The 18,788-nt window shown below is 34.7% G+C and overlaps 1 protein-coding gene across 6 annotated transcripts in view; it reads left to right on the top strand.

Annotated features, from left to right (window-relative positions):
• LOC123523131 (leucine-rich repeat-containing protein 49-like) overlaps positions 1-18,788 on the top strand; it is a 112,070-nt gene that overhangs the window by 70,943 nt on the left and 22,339 nt on the right. For 4 of the 6 annotated variants that reach the window (XM_045300788.2, XM_045300783.2, XM_045300787.2 and 1 more), the window contains 5 exons: positions 3,743-3,890; positions 7,357-7,440; positions 7,962-8,003; positions 16,544-16,740; positions 17,626-17,781. In XM_045300788.2, the coding sequence (XP_045156723.2) occupies positions 3,743-3,890; positions 7,357-7,440; positions 7,962-8,003; positions 16,544-16,740; positions 17,626-17,781 (627 nt within the window). Of the gene's footprint in view, positions 1-3,742; positions 3,891-7,356; positions 7,441-7,961; positions 8,004-11,504; positions 11,544-16,543; positions 16,741-17,625; positions 17,782-18,788 lie in introns of all 6 variants that reach the window. The other 2 variants (XM_045300784.2, XM_045300786.2) reach the window with 2 other exon arrangements.

Below are 18,788 nucleotides of genomic sequence, written 5' to 3'. Positions count from 1 at the left end.
AAACCCTTGACACAATTTAATGAAACTTCACACAAGTGATCAGTACCAACCCTAGTTGTGCATGGTGCATGTTACATTCTTTTAGATAAATATTCTGCATAGTTATGGGACTTTGTTTTTTGTTACTATACTGTATACATGCAGTCTATATACATACAGTCCACATAATTATGCAATCTTGTGTGCATCAAATTGCAATGTACTGTGTTAGTGCATGCGGGTACATTCATCACCTTTAGTGATAGCTCTAGTTTATGGTTTGGTTTGATATAAACTTCTTGGATTTCATGATGAATCTGTCAGACTCAATCATAAGTTCCGGAGTTATGGCCTCTGATTGACCCCTGAAAGAGCCAAAATTTGTTAATTTTTACCTTGTGAAGGCGATAGAAGTGACATTTTATATTTGATTTTAACCACACTTACACACAACTTAAATCACAATAAGATCGCGATTTCTTTCGAAAACCGGCTAGATTCCATCATGGGTTCTAGAGTTACTGTCCCTGAATCAAAGGAAAAGCTTGTTAACAACCTAGAGGCCACATTTATGACCCTATCTTCATGAAACTTAGTCAGAATGTTTATCTTGGTGATTTCTAGGCCAAGGTCGAAATTGGATCATATGGGTTCAAAATCTAGGTCACCCGGTCAAATCAAAGGAAAAGCTTGTTAACACTCTTGAGGCCACATTTATGACCCTATCTTCATGAAACTTGGTCAGAATGTTTATCTTGATGATTCCTAGGCCAAGTTTGAAACTGGGTCAATTGGGGTCAAAAACTAGGTCACCCGGTCAAATCAAAGGAAAAGCTTGTTAACATTCTTGTTCATTCGATGTGCATGAAACTTGGTCAGAATGTTTGTCTGCATGAAATATTGCAAGAAATTTTATCTGGGTCATGTAGGGTCAAAAATTAGGTCACCAGGTTAAATCAAAGAATAAGGTTGTTTACACCCAGGGGGGTGGGGGTGGGGCACATTTTTTATTCTATCTTCATAAAACTTGGTCAGAATGTTTGTTATTATAAAGTCTTGGATGATTTTAAATCTGGGTCACGTGGAGTCAAAAACTAGGTCACTAGGTCAAATCAAAGGAAAAGCATGTAAACACTTTAGAGGCCACTTTTTTGCTCCAATCTCCCCGAAACTTTGTTAGAATGTTTGTTTTCATGAAATTTTGGACAAGTTCGAATCTGGGTCATGTGGGTTAAAAAACTAGGTCACTAGGTCAAATCAAAGAAAATGCTTGTTTACACTCAAGAGGCCACATTTTTTGGTCCAATCTTAATGAAAATTGGTCAGAATATTTGTCTCCATGAAATCACTAGGTAAAACATATTTACACTGTTATGGTGTGTTACTCAGGTGAGTGACCTAGGGCCATCATGGCCCTCTTGTTTGACTTGTTTCGTTCAAAACGTCCGGTGCATAAGAATATAAATGATAACATTAAATGAAATACACCATTGTGAACTTCAGAAATAGATCTAAATTTCTACCGTTCAATTTTTTTTTTAAAAATATCCAAACAAAAGTTTCATTTAACATTGAAATTACTTAATTTCAAAGTTTCCCAATTTGGAAACTTAATTTCTCAATCGGGAAGCTCATTATTAGATTTATATTAAATTACTTGTCTTTCATAGAGTACTTAAATTTACACAAATAATACAGATAAAACACTTTTTAACATTGCTCTTCTTGATGACTGCTAAAAGAAAATAATATTTCCAGTTGCTTTGAGAAACACTTTTTTCTGAGGAATACACATTTTATACTGATACACTTGCAGTTCTTGTTGCTTAAACTTATACTGACCCAAACTGATTTATGCAATTGTATGCATCATTAAAAGCTTTCATATGGACCTGTACAAAAACATAAAAACAAAGAAAAACTTTTTGATGGAAAAAGTGTCATAATTATGACTGAAAGCAATTCAATATAAATGTACACATCTGTGTTTCCTGATGGGGACGTTACGTTTCCTGTTCAGGTAGCTTTGAAATTAAGACATTTAAAAGTTTAATAAAAATTTTGTTAAGGTTTAGGAGTATATCACCAAAACACAGAAATATTTTATAAACGAACAACACCGTTACCAATATTTTACCTGACAATTACATGTTCTGCCGTACTGTCCCATACTGAAAATATTCTGAAAAAGTTGTCCCCCTTTGAAAATGAATGCCATTTGTAAAGAAATAAAAATAAACAATTGCTGAAAACTGTGTTCCACCTAGTTATGTGAAATTTCAACACTCGCACACTATTACAAATGCATCAAAACAAACATGTGTAACAGTTCCTTGAAAATGGTGAGTTTTTCAAGGCGCTTGACTGTCTGGAAGTGGGACCTATTTAGACAGTCCTTTTTCGGAATTCAATGCTTATATCAGTATACTGACACTTGTTTTGTAGAGTAATATACACGCTATCATTACAAAAACAACAAAACAAGTGTCAGTATACTAAAATAAACATTGAATTCCGAAAAAAGGACTGCCTAGAGGGGCCCCACTTCCGGGCAGTCAAACGCCTTCAAAAACTCACCATTTTCAAAGAACTGTTACACATGTTTGTTTTGATGCATTTGCAATAGCATGCGAGTGTTGAAATTTCACATAACTAAGTGGAACATAGTTTTCAGCAATTGTTTATTTTTATTTCTTTACAAATGGCATTCATTTTCAAAGGGGGACAACTTTTTCAGAATATTTTCAGTACGGGACAGTACGGCAGAACATGTAATTGTTAGGTAAAATATTGGTAACGATGTTTTTCGTATATAAAATATTTTTGTGTTTTGGTGATATACTCCTAAACCTTAAGACATTGAAAAAAAAATCTGAACGTTAGAAATTTAGATAAAGGTTTAAATTGGTATATTTCATTTAATGACACCATGTATACTCTTTTCATGGAAACAAGTCAAAATATGATGATTTTGCTTCCCGAACGGGAAACAAGTTACTATATTTAGTAACAAGTTTCCTGTTTGTGAAGTAAGGAAAAACAGTAAATTGATTTTCTGAACGAGAAGTTTCCCCTACTGTACATGTGATAAAAAGAATATTACATTAATTGTGTCTTTTCACATTGTATTTATTAAACTTGTTGAATAAAATTTATAAAATGCTTGGCAGAGCCCCGCATTTTATTATTTTATTCAACTTGTTTAATAAATTCAATATGAAAAGACACTAATGTAATATCCTCTATGTCTAGCTGCCATACGGGAGGTTGGTGGTTATGTCCGGGTGCCTGCACATGCCTGAAATAATGTCCAGAGGGGCGCCTGGCACCTTCCTCCACCTGGCATCTTCCTCCGCCTGGCACCTTCCTCCACCTGGCATCTTCTTTCCCCCTCATCTTCCTCCACCTGGCATCTTCCTCCGCCTGGCACCTTCCTCCGCCTGGCACCTTCCTTCGCCTGGCACCTTCCTCCGCCTGGCACCTTCCTCTGCCTGGCATCTTCCTCCGCCAGGCATCTTCTTCCGCCTGGCACCTTCCTCCGCCTTGCACCTTCCATCGCCTGGCACCTTCCTCCGCCTGGCACCTTCCTCCACCTGGCACCTTCCTCCATCTAGCACCTGGCACCTTCCTCCGCCTGGCACCTTTGCCACCAACAAAAGCTATAATTTTTAATCTCCATATGACCTGTATATTTGTATCGATGTGACGTTAAAACCCAACAAAATAAAATAAATATTTAACATTGACAAATTTTTTGTTTTAGTTTTGAAGACATATCATGCCTCGGGGACTCGACAAGTCTGTCAGAGATCTCACTGGATGGGAATCCCTTGACGTCCGAACAGTATTACAAACAGATAGTGCTAAGACATATGCAGCAACTAAAACAGCTGGATATGAAACGTGTCTCGGTGAGTATATGTATTACATACAATGAAACACACTCATTCAAGCACCTTTGGCTCAACCACCAGGTATCAACTGTGTATGGTTCCCAGTCGTTTTTAGCTCACTGGAGCATGAAGTGCTCAAGGTGAGCTATTGTTACCGGTCATTGTACGATGTCGTGCATCGTCTGTTGTCCATCCGCATTTGCCTTGTTAACACTCTAGAGGCCACAGTTGTGACCCAGTCTTTATGGAACGTTTTTCACAAAATTGTAAACTTCTAAGGCAGAGGGATATAGTTCTGTTGTTGCCCGTCCGTCCGTCCAAAGTCATATCTATGACATGGTTTCGGGGATTTAAATGAAACGTGACAGAAATTTAATTGCTATAGGGAAATACCACCCTGCAAGTTTTGGTCATGTTGCTTGAATAAGACAAGATTGATGGCCCTTTGTTCATGTATATATATGCATAATTATGTAGTGTTTTATTCCATTTTCTGCCCGTCCGGAGTGATATCTCAGACATGGTTGGAAGGATTTCAATAACACATAGTAGAAATGTTAACTGATATAGGGCAATTTAGCTCTGCAAGTTTTATTCAGATTAGTCAAGACAAGATTTATGGCCCTTTGCAGATATATTTATAGTACATAGAGTTTTTATTTAGAATTGGTTTGTAGGATTTCAATAAAATAAATAAAATAAAACGAGTAATGTTGGCACTTTCACATGCTTTCATGCACATGATTTAACACAAATTCTAATATGCTTTTCACTGTTAAAACTCTTACGCTAGAATGACGTCTCGTTAACGTGCGATGACGTCAATGTTTTTGTTGCGACCAAGAAAGAGCGTTACTATATTTTATCTACTGTTTTAGATTAAGAGCATATTAGAATCGGAATAATTTATACCAAAACTGTATTTTAACACTATTTATACACTCAGGGGGTAATACGTCGTACAAATAATTTCACGAGGGCTGTGCCCTTGTGAAATTATTACGCTCGACGTATAACCACCCATCGTGCATAAATAAGTGTTAAAACACTCTTTTGCTATAAATTATTTCTTAATTATTTCATTTCTATGATCTTTAGTTTATTAATTCACAGATACAATAAAAAGAAAACGTATAATGTCATCATTAATATTTACCAAATACTAGACGATAGTAGACTTATATTTACTCGAGATATTATTCGAGAGGTACATGTATTAGGTATTTCACGTTAACAATTGAACAAAAATCGGTCACAGTCACGGTCACCAAACCTTGGGATTTAAATATTGGTCATTATTGTCTCATACTATCCTAAATGAGTGTGCTAATTATGTGTGATTAACAATGGTAATCAGTCCAGTTTACCAAATTTCCAGTTGTAAAAATTATAGCAGGTGCTAAAATGGACATTTTATAGCAAAACTATAGGTATAATTTACACTTTAATCCCGTATGTATTGTTTTGATTTTGCTATATTAATGACAGTTTCTCCTTTTGTAGATTTGAGTTCTTTACGATATTTCCCTTTTACATGTACATGACACCGTATGCAAAAATAAAAATTTGAACATTATTTTATATAAGTATTGATGCCTATTCACATAACATGCAGTCGAGCAAAGTAATGGAGTTCCCAACCATTCTCAGTATATTTCAAAATTTGCATTCAATGTAAATTAGACATTTAACTCAGATTATAAGACATAGGAAGATACCATATTCTCAGCCAATCTCAATATTTTTCAGAATTAGTATTCAATGTAAATTAGACATTTAACTCAGATTGTAAGACATAGGAAGATACCATATTCTCAGCCAATCTCAATATTTTTCAGAATTAGTATTCAATGTAAATTAGACATTTAACTCAGATTGTAAGACATAGGAAGATACCATATTCTCAGCCAATCTCAATATTTTTCAGAATTAGTATTCAATGTAAATTAGACATTTAACTCAGATTGTAAGACATAGGATAATACCATATTCTCAGCCAATCTCAATATTTTTCAGAATTAGTATTCAATGTAAAACAGACATTTAACCAAAATTGTAAGACATAGGAAAATGCTGTATTCTTAACCAGTCTCAGTAAATTTCATAATGTTAAGCATAAATGTAAAATAGACATTTCAACCCAGATGGTAGTCTGTAGGAAAATGCCAAATAGTAACCAATTTCGGTATATGCATATAAAATAAACATTTAACGCAGATGGTACACAACATATGAAAATGCCAAATTCCTCAACCAGTCTCAACTGCATTTAATTTAGGCAATAATATTATGCATGTTTAATTGACATTTAAAAACATAATCTGGCATAAATCCATTACATTTATCATCCAATCAAATAATTACTGTTTTGGTTCAAGCCTGACTAATTTCATTAATTATGATTGTTTTGATGTTTGATTTATAAAGAAAATTATATATTTATTACTGTGACGTAATCTTATTTAAATGCAAAAGTAACATGCAGGTTCTCTTTGAAAAATGAACTTGTGGCCTGTAAACTAACATCACATGATAATTGTAAACTGAAATTCCATGGAATATGTAGACAGTTAAACTGAAACTATATGGAATATATGTAAACTGAAACTACATGGAATATGTAGTCATGTAAACTAGAATTACGTGAAATATATAAACTGAAATACCACAGAATAAATAGATATCTAAACTAAAAAGTACAAGGAATATAATGTTAACGGAAGTACCATGAAATCCTCAAAACTGAAATTCTATGCAATATATGAACATAAACACAAAATTATGTGAAATGTCATGTAAACTGAAGTTGGAATATGTAGATGTGTGAACTAACATTACATGAAATTACATGGAATATGTAGACAGAAGAAAATATATGATAATAAAAATATATGAGCATGTAAAATGCTTTCTTGAAAGACAGAAGGATTTTAGGTAAAGTTGACACAGCTGTTGCAACTCCAAAATAAGGAGAGACGATCTGTGTATATGGGGAAAAAAGAAATCCGAATAAAAATGATATAGCAATATGTTTATATTGGTAATCATCTAGACATGATACTTCAGTTTTATTTGCAAATTAAACTCTTATTTTCAGAAGAACTTTTTAAATATACTTGTGTGCAAGAATATAAAACCACATAATGCTATTGATATGTTACAATATGGATGTATTGAATTGTGAAACCGAATTCAAACTTTTTATCAGTTGTCTCTCTTCAAAGGGATTACTAGCCCTCCACTAGAGCAATTCGTTTTCTATTATTGTCAAATCGCCTTAAGTTATTTGATCTGCATTGGTTCATTGGAATGTGCTGCATCAATGTCTGACAGCAAAAACAAAAACTGATGGTACATGCATTTTTGAAAGTGGCAAAAAACATCTGTAAAGGATTATCTGCCTTATTTGATCATATTTATCTATATAGAACATCCACAAAAAACAATGTCAGATTTGTATACCAATGTTATTCTTCAATACCAGGAGGAAGAGCGGAGGATTGCGCTTGTCATGGCTCGCAAAGAGGAAGAGAAGAAAAAAGAAATGAACAAGCTCTCTGTGATGAAGGTAAAAAAATTATATTTATTTTCAAATTTTTCTGTTTCTCTGTTTGTTTGTTATTGCTACAAATAAAAATAGGAAAGTTAATTGTAGAACTTCAGGGTAGAATTTTTATTGCACTCTTCATATTTTACTGTCACCTATAATAATCTGTATTAGTTAATATTGTCACTAATGGAACTATTTTGTGTTACGTGACAATGCTCAGTATTTTCAATATTTCAAGGTTTATTTCACAATTCATGAAAGGAACAGTATTATGTTTAGTATGTTGTCTCACAATAAGCCAGTACAACAGTTTTAAGGATATTTTGGTGACAGAAGTGACTCTTGCCACTTTTATATTTGATTAAGGTTCATGTAAGGTGTTGGGTTATCTCTACTCCAGTGAATTTTCATTTAGGAATTTAGTAGTTTATAGAACACGGCTAACAAGGGGAGGTAGCCTTTTTTCTTCACTTTAAATTTAAAAAAAAATAGAGGCTGAATGTGAAAAGAAAATAATTTTCTCGTTTGTTCTTCTGAAGGTGTACATGCAGCCTTTTATGGGTAAAACTTTAGGACAGAAGGTACAGTGGCTGCACGCCATGTTGCTGTCAATGTGCCAAGATAGCTCTTACTGTGTTGTTGTTTAAGGTGTCTAGTGTGCTAAGAAGGTTTTGTCAGTGTTTAGTATAGAAGTTCCATCCTCATTATCTGATGAAAGAGGGCTTTCTGTCGGATAGTTGGATAGTTTGATTTGCACAGGTGCTCTTGCCATACATGTCCCAACACAGAAACAGTAAAAGAAACTTCAGTCTACCTCAGACCTTCAAGGCTTATTTAACTAATTAATTGTGCGAAAAATGGCAAAATCTTTTCCCTATGTTTAATAATACTAGTATTACATAGAACATAAAATGGCTTGGTCCAAGTGAATTACTCTAAATTGTCTGAGGTTCTTGTGTATTTGTTGCTCGATTTATTGGTGTCTCACTCAAAATATTTTAGAATTGACACTGACATTGTCTTCTGCACAGTACACACCTTTAATTGTACCAAGTCCTGTTTTTGTCCTTTCAGATATAAATCAAAGTACAGTTCATTTTTGTATTTTTTTTTTTTTTTTTTAATTTTCCTAAGGCCTTAGTTTTGTTTCAGTTTGTTATAAAGATTTGGTTATTCCATGTCTCTATGCATGTTTTAAATGTCGGAAGTAAAGTAACATCGAAAAAGTCAGTTTTATGTTGAATTCATTTTCAGGGCCATTGTGATATTTGATTTAATTAGATAGAAATGTCAGCCCTTTTTGTTTTAAAGGAAAATAGATTGGATCGTGTAAGAATGTTAATTTTTTTATTTTTTTCAAATATGAAGTTTGAGCAGAATCTGTTCATTTTGAGCAAACTGATAGCAAACAAAAACACTATGTTCAAATTTGAATGTATAAAGTACCACTAAAAAAACTTAAGGTGTCTACAAGTTTGCTTTGGCCGAAGCTGCTTTCTTGAGCTGCTGCTCCTCGCTGATTGTTTTGTGTTTTATGGCTTGTTTCAACATTTTTAACAATATTTTTAAGTCTTTTAATGTTCTATAGTTTGTTTCAACATTGGTGACAATAAACCAGAGATGAGTTTTAATAGCTTGCTTCAAAATTTACATCAGTGTCCCTGAGTCAAGAGTTTATAGTTTGTTTCAATATTTGGAATGTCAAAATGAGCCTTATTGTGCTTTATGGCTTGTTTTAACATTTGAAACTTAACTCAATACAAGCAGGCTAGTTCAACTTTGTTTATGGCTTAAGTATTGTACGTTTTGTTCCAGTGTTTTGTGACTATTGAAAAAATCAGAGTTGGAACTTTGCTGGGAGGGTAAATTGCCTTTAGTCTGAAATATGATACATTGACTATTTTTAAAGATGCTCAAAGAACATAGACAAAAGTACCTGTTGTGTTCTCCAAATTCATGAGAGATGTGTGTTCAAAATTCATGAGTGCCATGACATGTATTCAAAATTCCTTATGCGAGACATGACAGTATGTTAAAAAAAACATGAGAGATATAATTATGTTGAAATGTCATGAAAAACATTTTTTCAAAATTCATGAGAAGCTTTATGTATTTTAAAAATCAATGAGTGACATGACATGTGTTCAGAATTCATGAGAGACATAATTATGTTGAAAGATCAGGAGATACACATGTTCAAAATTCATAAAAAAAAACTTTTTCTAAGTTCTATTTTGCTGTATCCTTGTTTATCCTTCATAGGAATGGCGATGTTATAGAGAAATATTTTCTGTGAAGACTTTTTGGAATACAAATAACTTGATTTTAACTGATGTGGTGCTGTTTTAGCTCACCTGAACCAGAGGCTCATGGTGAGCTCTTGTGACCGCTCAGTGTCAGTCGTCCATCGTGGGTCATCCATCAATCAACAGTTTCTAAACAAAATCTTCTTCTTCAAAACCACTGGGCAGATTTATACCAGTCTTCACAGGAATGACCCTTGGTAGGCCTCTTTTCAAAATTGTTCAAAGAAATGAATTCTACATAGAACTCTGGTTGCTTTGGTAACCGAAAGGAAAAACTTAAAAAAATCTTCTTGTCCAAAACCACAAGGCGTAGAGCCTCAATATTTGGCATGTGACATCATCCATGGGTCCTCTGTAAAGATTGTTCAAATTAAGCCCATGGGTTGAAAAGAGGCTAGACTGTTTAATTATAATTACATGATGACTCTAAGTAGTTAGGGGTCATTTGACTGTGACCTTGACCTGCTGACCTACTTTTCTGTTTTTAGCTCGACTATTCAAAGAATAAGTAGAGCTATCCTACTCACCACGGCGTCGGCGTCACACCTTGGTTAAGTTTTTCGTACCAGTCCACATTTTGACAAAGTCTTTTGAGATAAAGCTTTGAAACTTTCAACACTTGTTTACCATCACCATGGCCAGTTATAGGCAAGAGCACATAACTCCATCAGGGATTTTGGCTGAATTATGGCCCTTTTTGACTTAGAAATCATAGTTAAGTTTTTCGTACCAGTTCATATTTTGACAAAGTCTTTTTAGATAAAGCTTTGAAACTTTCAGCACTTGTTTACCATCACCATGTCCAGTTATAGGCAAGAGCACATAACTCCATCAAGGATTTTGGCTGAATTATGGCCCTTTTTGACATAGAAATCTTGGTTAAGTTTTTCGTACCAGTTCATATTTTGACAAAGTCTTTGAAGATAAAGCTTTGAAACTTTCAACACCTGTTTACCATCACCATGTCCAGTTATAGGCAAGAGTACATAACTTCATCAAGGATTTTGGCTGAATTATGGCCCCTTTTGACTTAGAAATCTTGGTTAAGTTTTTCGTACCAGTTTATATTTTGTGTAAAGTGTTTGACATATAGCTTTGAAACTTTTATCACTTGTTCAGTATAATAGATAGTCTCTATCTGTAGGAAAGAGTACATAACTCTGTCATATATTTTGGCTGAATTATTGCCCTTTTTGGACTTGGAAATTGGTTCTGATTTTATACAAGTCCATGTTTTGTCAAAACTATTTAATATATGGCTTTTAAACTCTGAACACTTGTTTATCATCATGATTTCCATCTGTAGGCAAGAGTACAGAACTCTGACAACTATTTTGGCTGAATAATGGCCCTTTTTGGACTTTGAAATTGGTTCATACATTGCCATTTAGTGCAAGACTTATCGAAATCCACAAATGCGGGAACATTGTTTGTCTAATGTATTTTTTTCTTTTGTTTGAATATCTGTAGAAATATTTTGACCCTATTCTTCAATCAATTCTTCGAATAGTCGAGCGCGCTGTCATCCGACAGCTCTTGTTTAAAATACAGCCTTGAAATTAGGATGACATATACTGTTTTGCACACCAATCTTAAAACTGACTTTCAGTGACCATGAATGTGACCTACTGAACTACTTTTTGTAATATTTTAGTATCGGTTTGACATTTGAAACATTTGGCTCATATAACTCAGGTGAGCGATCCAGGGTCATCATGACCCTCTTGTTTCATTTAGCAGATTGTACATGTTTTATTTTTTTATCCAAAAATACAGAATAGCTTTACAAGCCCAGTCACCTTTTCAAATGACTTGGTATGTTTATCAAAGAAAGTTGTAACATTTGATGGAAAATGGTCAAAAAATTGAAATAAGTTTTGGCTGTGCAAAGGGTTATCTTCTGTTATATAAACCTTTCACCTTAAAGTATCGGACCTGAAATGACAATCCGTAAATTCTGTATTCTCTGTATATATTATGGGTTTCACTGGAAGATCGGTCAAAGAGAATTAGAATTTAGTATTTTATAGTTATGTCGAAGGAACCGCACTTGTTTAAGAAATTATTTTAAAGTTAATATAAGTCTGTGAATAAATTCTTTTGACTAAAAAGTGATGGTAATGCAGAATAGAGAGACAAAATTTAATTATTTTGCGTGGATGGTAGATTTTTTTTTTTATGCCCCCGAAGGGAGGCATATAGTTTTTGAACCGTCTGTCAGTCTGTCCGTAATTTTTGTGTCCGGTCCATATCTTTGTCATCCATGGATGGATTTTCAAATAACTTGGCATGAATGTGTACCACAGTAAGACGACGTGACGCGTGCAAGACCCAGGTCGGTAGCTCAAAGGTTAAGGTCACACTTAGACGTTAAAGGTCATTTTTCATGATAGTGCATTCGTGTCCAGTCCATGAATGTGTACCACAGTAAGTAAACATGTGGCGCGCAAGACCCAGGTCCGTTAAAGGTCATATTTCATGATAGTGCATTGATGGGCGTGTCCGGTCTATATCTTTGTCATTCATGCATGGATTTTAAAATTATTGGGCATGAATGTGTACCACAGTAAGATGACGTGTCGTGCGCAAGACCCATGTCCGTTGGTCAAAGGTCCTAAACTCTAACATCGGCCATAACTATTCATTCAAAGTGCCATCGGGGGTCATGTGTCATCCTATGGAGACAGCTCTTGTTTTTTTGTTGTTTTTTGAGAAAAATGCATTTGTGTATATATATGGGGGATGGGGGGACAGAGAAGTAGGACTGCAGGAATGTAAAATATATAATTATTAAAGTTTGCTTACCATTTTCCATCAATTGATCCAATTTTCAATATTTATAATACCAACTAGTGATGGTCTAATTGTAACATAGTGGTATAAGAAGTTCTAGTAGCCTGATAGTAAAGGTAATCTGTGTTTTCTTATTTAGTGTGAAATTTGCTTATTTAATATAAATTCTCTAGGCTGATGTGTTGTCTTTCATTTAAAATTCATCTAAAGCTGTATATAGATTAGGCTAGTAACTGGAAACTTCTTGGTGGGTACCTAGTACTGTACTCTTTTTCATTATTTCTATGGTTTGTAATTAAAGAAACTATATCTCAGTATGTAAACCTAATAAATGATGTTAGAAACAGTATGTCAGTAGACAGACATAAATAATGATGTTAGAAACTATGTAACAGTAGCTAAAAAGGCGTTAGCTAAAAATTAAGTATGATATTAGAAACTGTTTCTCAAAAAGTTGGTATGAGCATGGAGAAATGCTGTATCAGTAGGTAACGTAAGTTCTGTTAGAAACTGTCAAAATGTTAATATTAGCTAGGTTATGTTAAAAATTGTATATCAGTAAGTAAACATTATAGTTGATGTTAGAAACTGTAAACATGAATTCAGATGTAGAAGCTGCATGTTTAACAATCTAAGCATGATGTAATACAATTATAACTGCATGTGTTGTATGTGCCAGTATCAGCTACCTTTTGTTCTGAAAATTTACCTACCTGATATTTTAATTGTGTCTATAGATAGATTCTTATCAGTTAAACTTTGTAGTGAACAAGGATGTCTGGGATCAGTTTATCCTGGACGCAAAATATGTCATGATAGAATGGAAGTGGCAAATAATATCTCTGTTTTCTCTTTTTAAAATTCTGGGTCTTCTGTTAAAAGTTATATTTGCTTATCATAGATTTTTTGTCTTTTAGATGAAGAGTAACCTATATATCTGATTTTGTAAAGAAATACTTGTATTGGCAAAAGGAATATATTTTTCTGGAATCCCCCACCCCACAAAGACAGTTTGCTGTGAACATGTCATTATGTACCCCTCACTATCAATATTTTTGTAGATGGTGTATGTTTGTGATACAAAGAAGTTGTTTTATATCAAACACTGTCACTTGAAAATCAGATGCTATATTTCTTGTTTTCCACTTGACAATCTTAACATCAGAGGTCTTCAGCATACATCAAATAGGGGTCTTCCACATACATGATGATCTTATCATACAGAGGTCTTCCACATACATGATGATCTTATCATGCAGAGGTCTTCCACATACATGATGATCTTATCATACAGAGGTATTCCACATACATGATGATCTTTTCATACAGAGGTCTTCCACATACATGATGATCTTATCATACAGAGGTCTTCCACATACATGACGATCTTATCATGCAGAGGTCTTCCACATACATGATGATCTTATCATGCAGATGTATTCCACATACATGATGATCTTATCATGCAGAGGTCTTCCACATACATGATGGTCTTATCATGCAGAGGTCTTCCACATACATGATGATCTTATCATACAGAGGTCTTCCACATACATGATGGTCTTATCATGCAGAGGTCTTCCACATACATGATGATCTTATCATGCAAAGGTTTTCCACATACATGAATGATGATCTTATCATACAGAGGTCTTCCACATACATGATGATCTTATCATACAGAGGTCTTCCACATACATGATGATCTTATCATACAGAGGTCTTCCACATACATGATGATCTTTTCATGCAGAGGTCTTCCACATACATGATGATCTTATCATACAGAGGTCTTCCACATACATGATGATCTTTTCATGCAGAGGTCTTCCACATACATGATGATCTTATCATACAGAGGTCTTCCACATACATGATGATCTTTTCCATGCAGAGGTTCTTCCACATACATGATGATCTTATCATACAGAGGTCTTCCACATACATGATGATCTTATCATGCAAAGGTTTTCCACATACATAAATGATGATCTTATCATACAGAGGTATTCCACATACATGATGATCTTTTCATGCAGAGGTCTTCCACATACATGATGATCTTATCATACAGAGGTCTTCCACATACATGATGATCTTATCATGCAAAGGTTTTCCACATACATAAATGATGATCTTATCATACAGAGGTATTCCACATACATGATGATCTTATCATACAGAGGTCTTCCACATACATGATGATCTTATCATACAGAGGTCTTCCACATACATGATGATCTTATCATGCAGAGGTCTTCCACATACATGATGATCTTACCATGCACAGGTCTTCCACATACATGATGATCTTATCATGCAGAGGTCTTCCACATACATGATGATCTTATCATGCAGAGGTCTTCCACATACATGATGATCTTATCATACAGAGGTATTCCACATACATGATGATCTTTTCATGCAGAGGTCTTCCACATACATGATGATCTTTTCATACAGAGGTCTTCCACATACATGATGATCTTATCATGCAGAGGTCTTCCACATACATGATGATCTTATCATACAGAGGTATTCCACATACATGATGATCTTACAATGCAAAGGTCTTCCAGATAATTTATCTTAACATATAAATGTTTTCCAGATAAATAATGATCTTACCATACAGTGGTCTTCTGCATAAATGATCTTACCATACCAAATATTCCACACAAAAGATCTTACCATACCAAGTATTCCTACATACATGATGATCTAACCATATCAAGGTCTTTCATGGAAATGATCTTATCATATCAAGATTCTCCACAGAAATGATTTTATCATACCAAGGCCTTCGACATAAATGACCTAACCATACCAGTCATCACATACATAATGGTCTCATCATAAGAAGGCCTTCCATACTACTGATCTTATCATATGAAGATGATCCTACCATACAAAGATCTCCAGCATAAATTATCTTACCATACAGAGGTCTCCAGCATAAATTATCTTACCATACAGAAGTCTCCAGCATAAATTATCTTACCATACAAAGGTCTTCTGCATAAATGATCTTACCGTACCAGGTCTTCCACACTAAAGAATTTACCTTACCAAGGACTTCCACATGCATAATGATCTCATCATACGAAGGCCTTCCATACAAATGATCTTATCATACAAAGACCTTCGACATAAATGATAATCCTACCATACAGAACACTTCCATATAAATTATGATCTTACCATACAAGGCCTTCCATATAAATGATCTTATCATACAAAGACCTTCGACATTAATGGTCTTACCATATGAAGGCTTTCCACATAAATGATCGACCAATTTTCTTTGATTTTGTGGTTGTTTTATTCCATGCAATTTAAACTCACACTTACTTCATAAAATTCCCACACAAGAAACATTTCCACAATTGCCATTTTGGCCAAAATTAAAAGATATACCAAACTATAATTATGATCTCTCTTGGCAATGGTCAGATTTTGTAGATCTATTATTTAATTAAATAGCAATAGTATTATAGTGAATCCAAGATGTAGCTGAATATAGTCATAGTGTCTAGCTCATTCTCTGATATATCTTAGGGGAGGAGTCTGTGTGTCTCCTTTCAGCCCTTTTCCGGAGGGGAAAAAATGAGTAAAATTAATAATGTAAAATAAGTTTTAATTGTGCCATGATTGAGTTCTTAATTAATTACATGGGTGAAAATATTTTGACCACAATTGCTTAATTATAAATTGAAATTCTTCAGTTACAGGGTTTTCTGTAACTTCATTTAGAATTGTATTTTACATGTTTGCTACTTTTCTTAGCACATGCCTTTGTTCCAAAAAATAGTATAGTCAACCTCTCTTGTGCGAACACTTCACCAAAATTTAAAATGTGTTTGATATACAGAGGTTTTTGCTCTGGATTGTTTAATTTACTAAGAAATTCATCTATTTGTAAAGGAAGTGTCATTGAAGAGAGGAGTTCACTCTACAGGGGTGTCGTCATAGAGGGGTAACATTATGTAGAGGTTATATTGTATTTTATTTTTCTGTTATAGGAGAAGAGACGTCTTGCCATCAACAATGCAAAGAGACAGTGGGAGGTCATGCAGGGGTCATTGATTCAGAAGACCTCAAAGATGACACGAACCCCAGAACTATACGCAAACCATATTGGGTCAATACCAAACTCGGAGGTGGTGACACCAGATAATGATGGAGAAGAGAGTCGAGATGAGTCAGAGTCAATTACCAGGTACTATGATTGGTTATTATTGTGAAATCACTTAATTTTGTAGTGGCAGGAAATTTAATGGTTCAGGCTTAAACTGCTATTTCATTGGAACATAAATTCGTGGATTTGGACCTTTAACCTTTAGCCTGCTGGCGGGGAGTTATTCTGCCTTTGCGACCAGTGCAGACCAAGATCAGCCTGCACATCCGTGCAGTCTGATCATGGTCTACACTGTTCGCTATTCAGTCAGTAAATTTTCAGTAAACACCCCTTCGAATAATAAATGGTATTGCCCAAATTGAATGATGGACCAGTCCATTTTAGAAATTTAGCAGGCTAAGGGTTAAATATTAAATGAATGGAACTTTACTGCATCATTTGGATTGTATTTTCAGGGTTGATTTAGCCATACCATGAAATCCATGAAAATTAGACCCCACAAAAATGAATGATTTCACAAAATATTGTTCAAATGAGTATGTTTGAAAATCTTGTATAATTCTTGTATCTGCTGTCAGAACTTAAAGAAATTAAAGGATTTACTCAGTACAAAAATTGCAATTCTGGCTTTCTATAAAGTCTATAACAGTTTGACTCACTGGAAAGTCGGAAATGAAATCTTTTTCTATCATTTTATGTTCAATTTTCTATTTCTTAGCCTGCTACTTAGTACATGTTTAAGAAATTCAGTTTTGTATATTACCTATACAAAAGATTTGAAGTAGTTAATTTGGAAATTAGATACATGCTAGATTCTTTAAACTTGTTAGTAGTCTAAGATAATGAAACTGTATTGGAGACCAATCTCAGTCATTGGTCAATTTTAAAATTTTACGGTGGATTAACCAATCAATTGCTATAGTTTGGAGACTAGTATTCACTAAGATATACAACTATTATTTTCAGCAAACAAAGTAGCCGTGCAAACAGCCGACCAGGAAGTGCGCACAGTATGACACTGGATGGGGGTGACGCAAGGGAGAGACCGAGAACCGCTAGTCAACAAGCCAGACGCCCTGAAGCAAAACAACCAGGCTTGTACAAGGAAACCATGATGTTTGGGTAACACAATATTTAGGCTTAACTAAGAGATGCTTTTGAGAAAAGCGCATGTCTCCCACAACTGCCCCTATGAAAAATGTTAGTTTCTCTAGATGTTTTAGACGAGTGAATCTAATTAGATGGTCTGAATGAGTGGATCCAATCAGTAATTCAAGGGCCATAAATCAAAAGTGCCTGGGCGGATTTGGCTAGTTATCGAACTTGGGTAAGATCTTATGGCCAAACACATTTTGTTCAAGTTTGGTGAAGATCGGATGAGAAATGTTCGACTTAGAGAGCGGACAAGAGTAAACAGACGGATTTTTTCGGTAATTCAAGGGTCGTAACTCTAAAATGCCTGGACCGATTTGGCTAGTTATCGAACTTGGCTGTGGTCTCATGGTCAAAGACTGATTTTTGGTAATTCAAGGGCCATAACTCCAAGACGCCTGGACTGATTTGGCTAGTTATCGAACTTGGCCGAGGTCTTATGGTCAAACACATTTTGTTCAAGTTTGGTGAAAATCGGATGAGAAATGTTCGACTTAGAATGCGGACAAGCTTTGTGACAGACACACACACACACACACACACACACACAGACACACACACACTGGAGTAAATCAATATGTCTCCCACACCACTGTGTGGTGGGAGACATAATAAGTTAGAAGTTAGGAAATGTTTATAATATTGATGTTTCACAGGATAATAAGATAAAATTAAGTGAAAAAATTCAAGCCTGAACATGAATATTTTGTATCCCTGCCATATTGCTTCAAAATACACTCAAACTGGTTTGTAAAGACCACTCTTTGAAAATGAAACAAGTTGTCTTTGGTCAGTGGTGGTCACTCAACACCAATGTTGGCAAAAAGCCGGTCAGTATGAGTATTGACCGGGCCGGCGGTCAATACTGGTTAAAACCGGTCAATACTGGTCAATACCGGTCAATACTGGTCGATTCAATACTATGGTCACTTTGGGTGGTCAATACTGGTTTATTCAACACTTTTACATAATGCACA

This window comes from Mercenaria mercenaria, chromosome 8 (assembly GCF_021730395.1).
Source record: "Mercenaria mercenaria strain notata chromosome 8, MADL_Memer_1, whole genome shotgun sequence".
In the NCBI taxonomy this organism is placed as follows: domain Eukaryota; kingdom Metazoa; phylum Mollusca; class Bivalvia; order Venerida; family Veneridae; genus Mercenaria; species Mercenaria mercenaria.
Note: the sequence above shows the minus strand (reverse complement) of the source record. Positions and strands in the feature narration are given on the sequence as shown.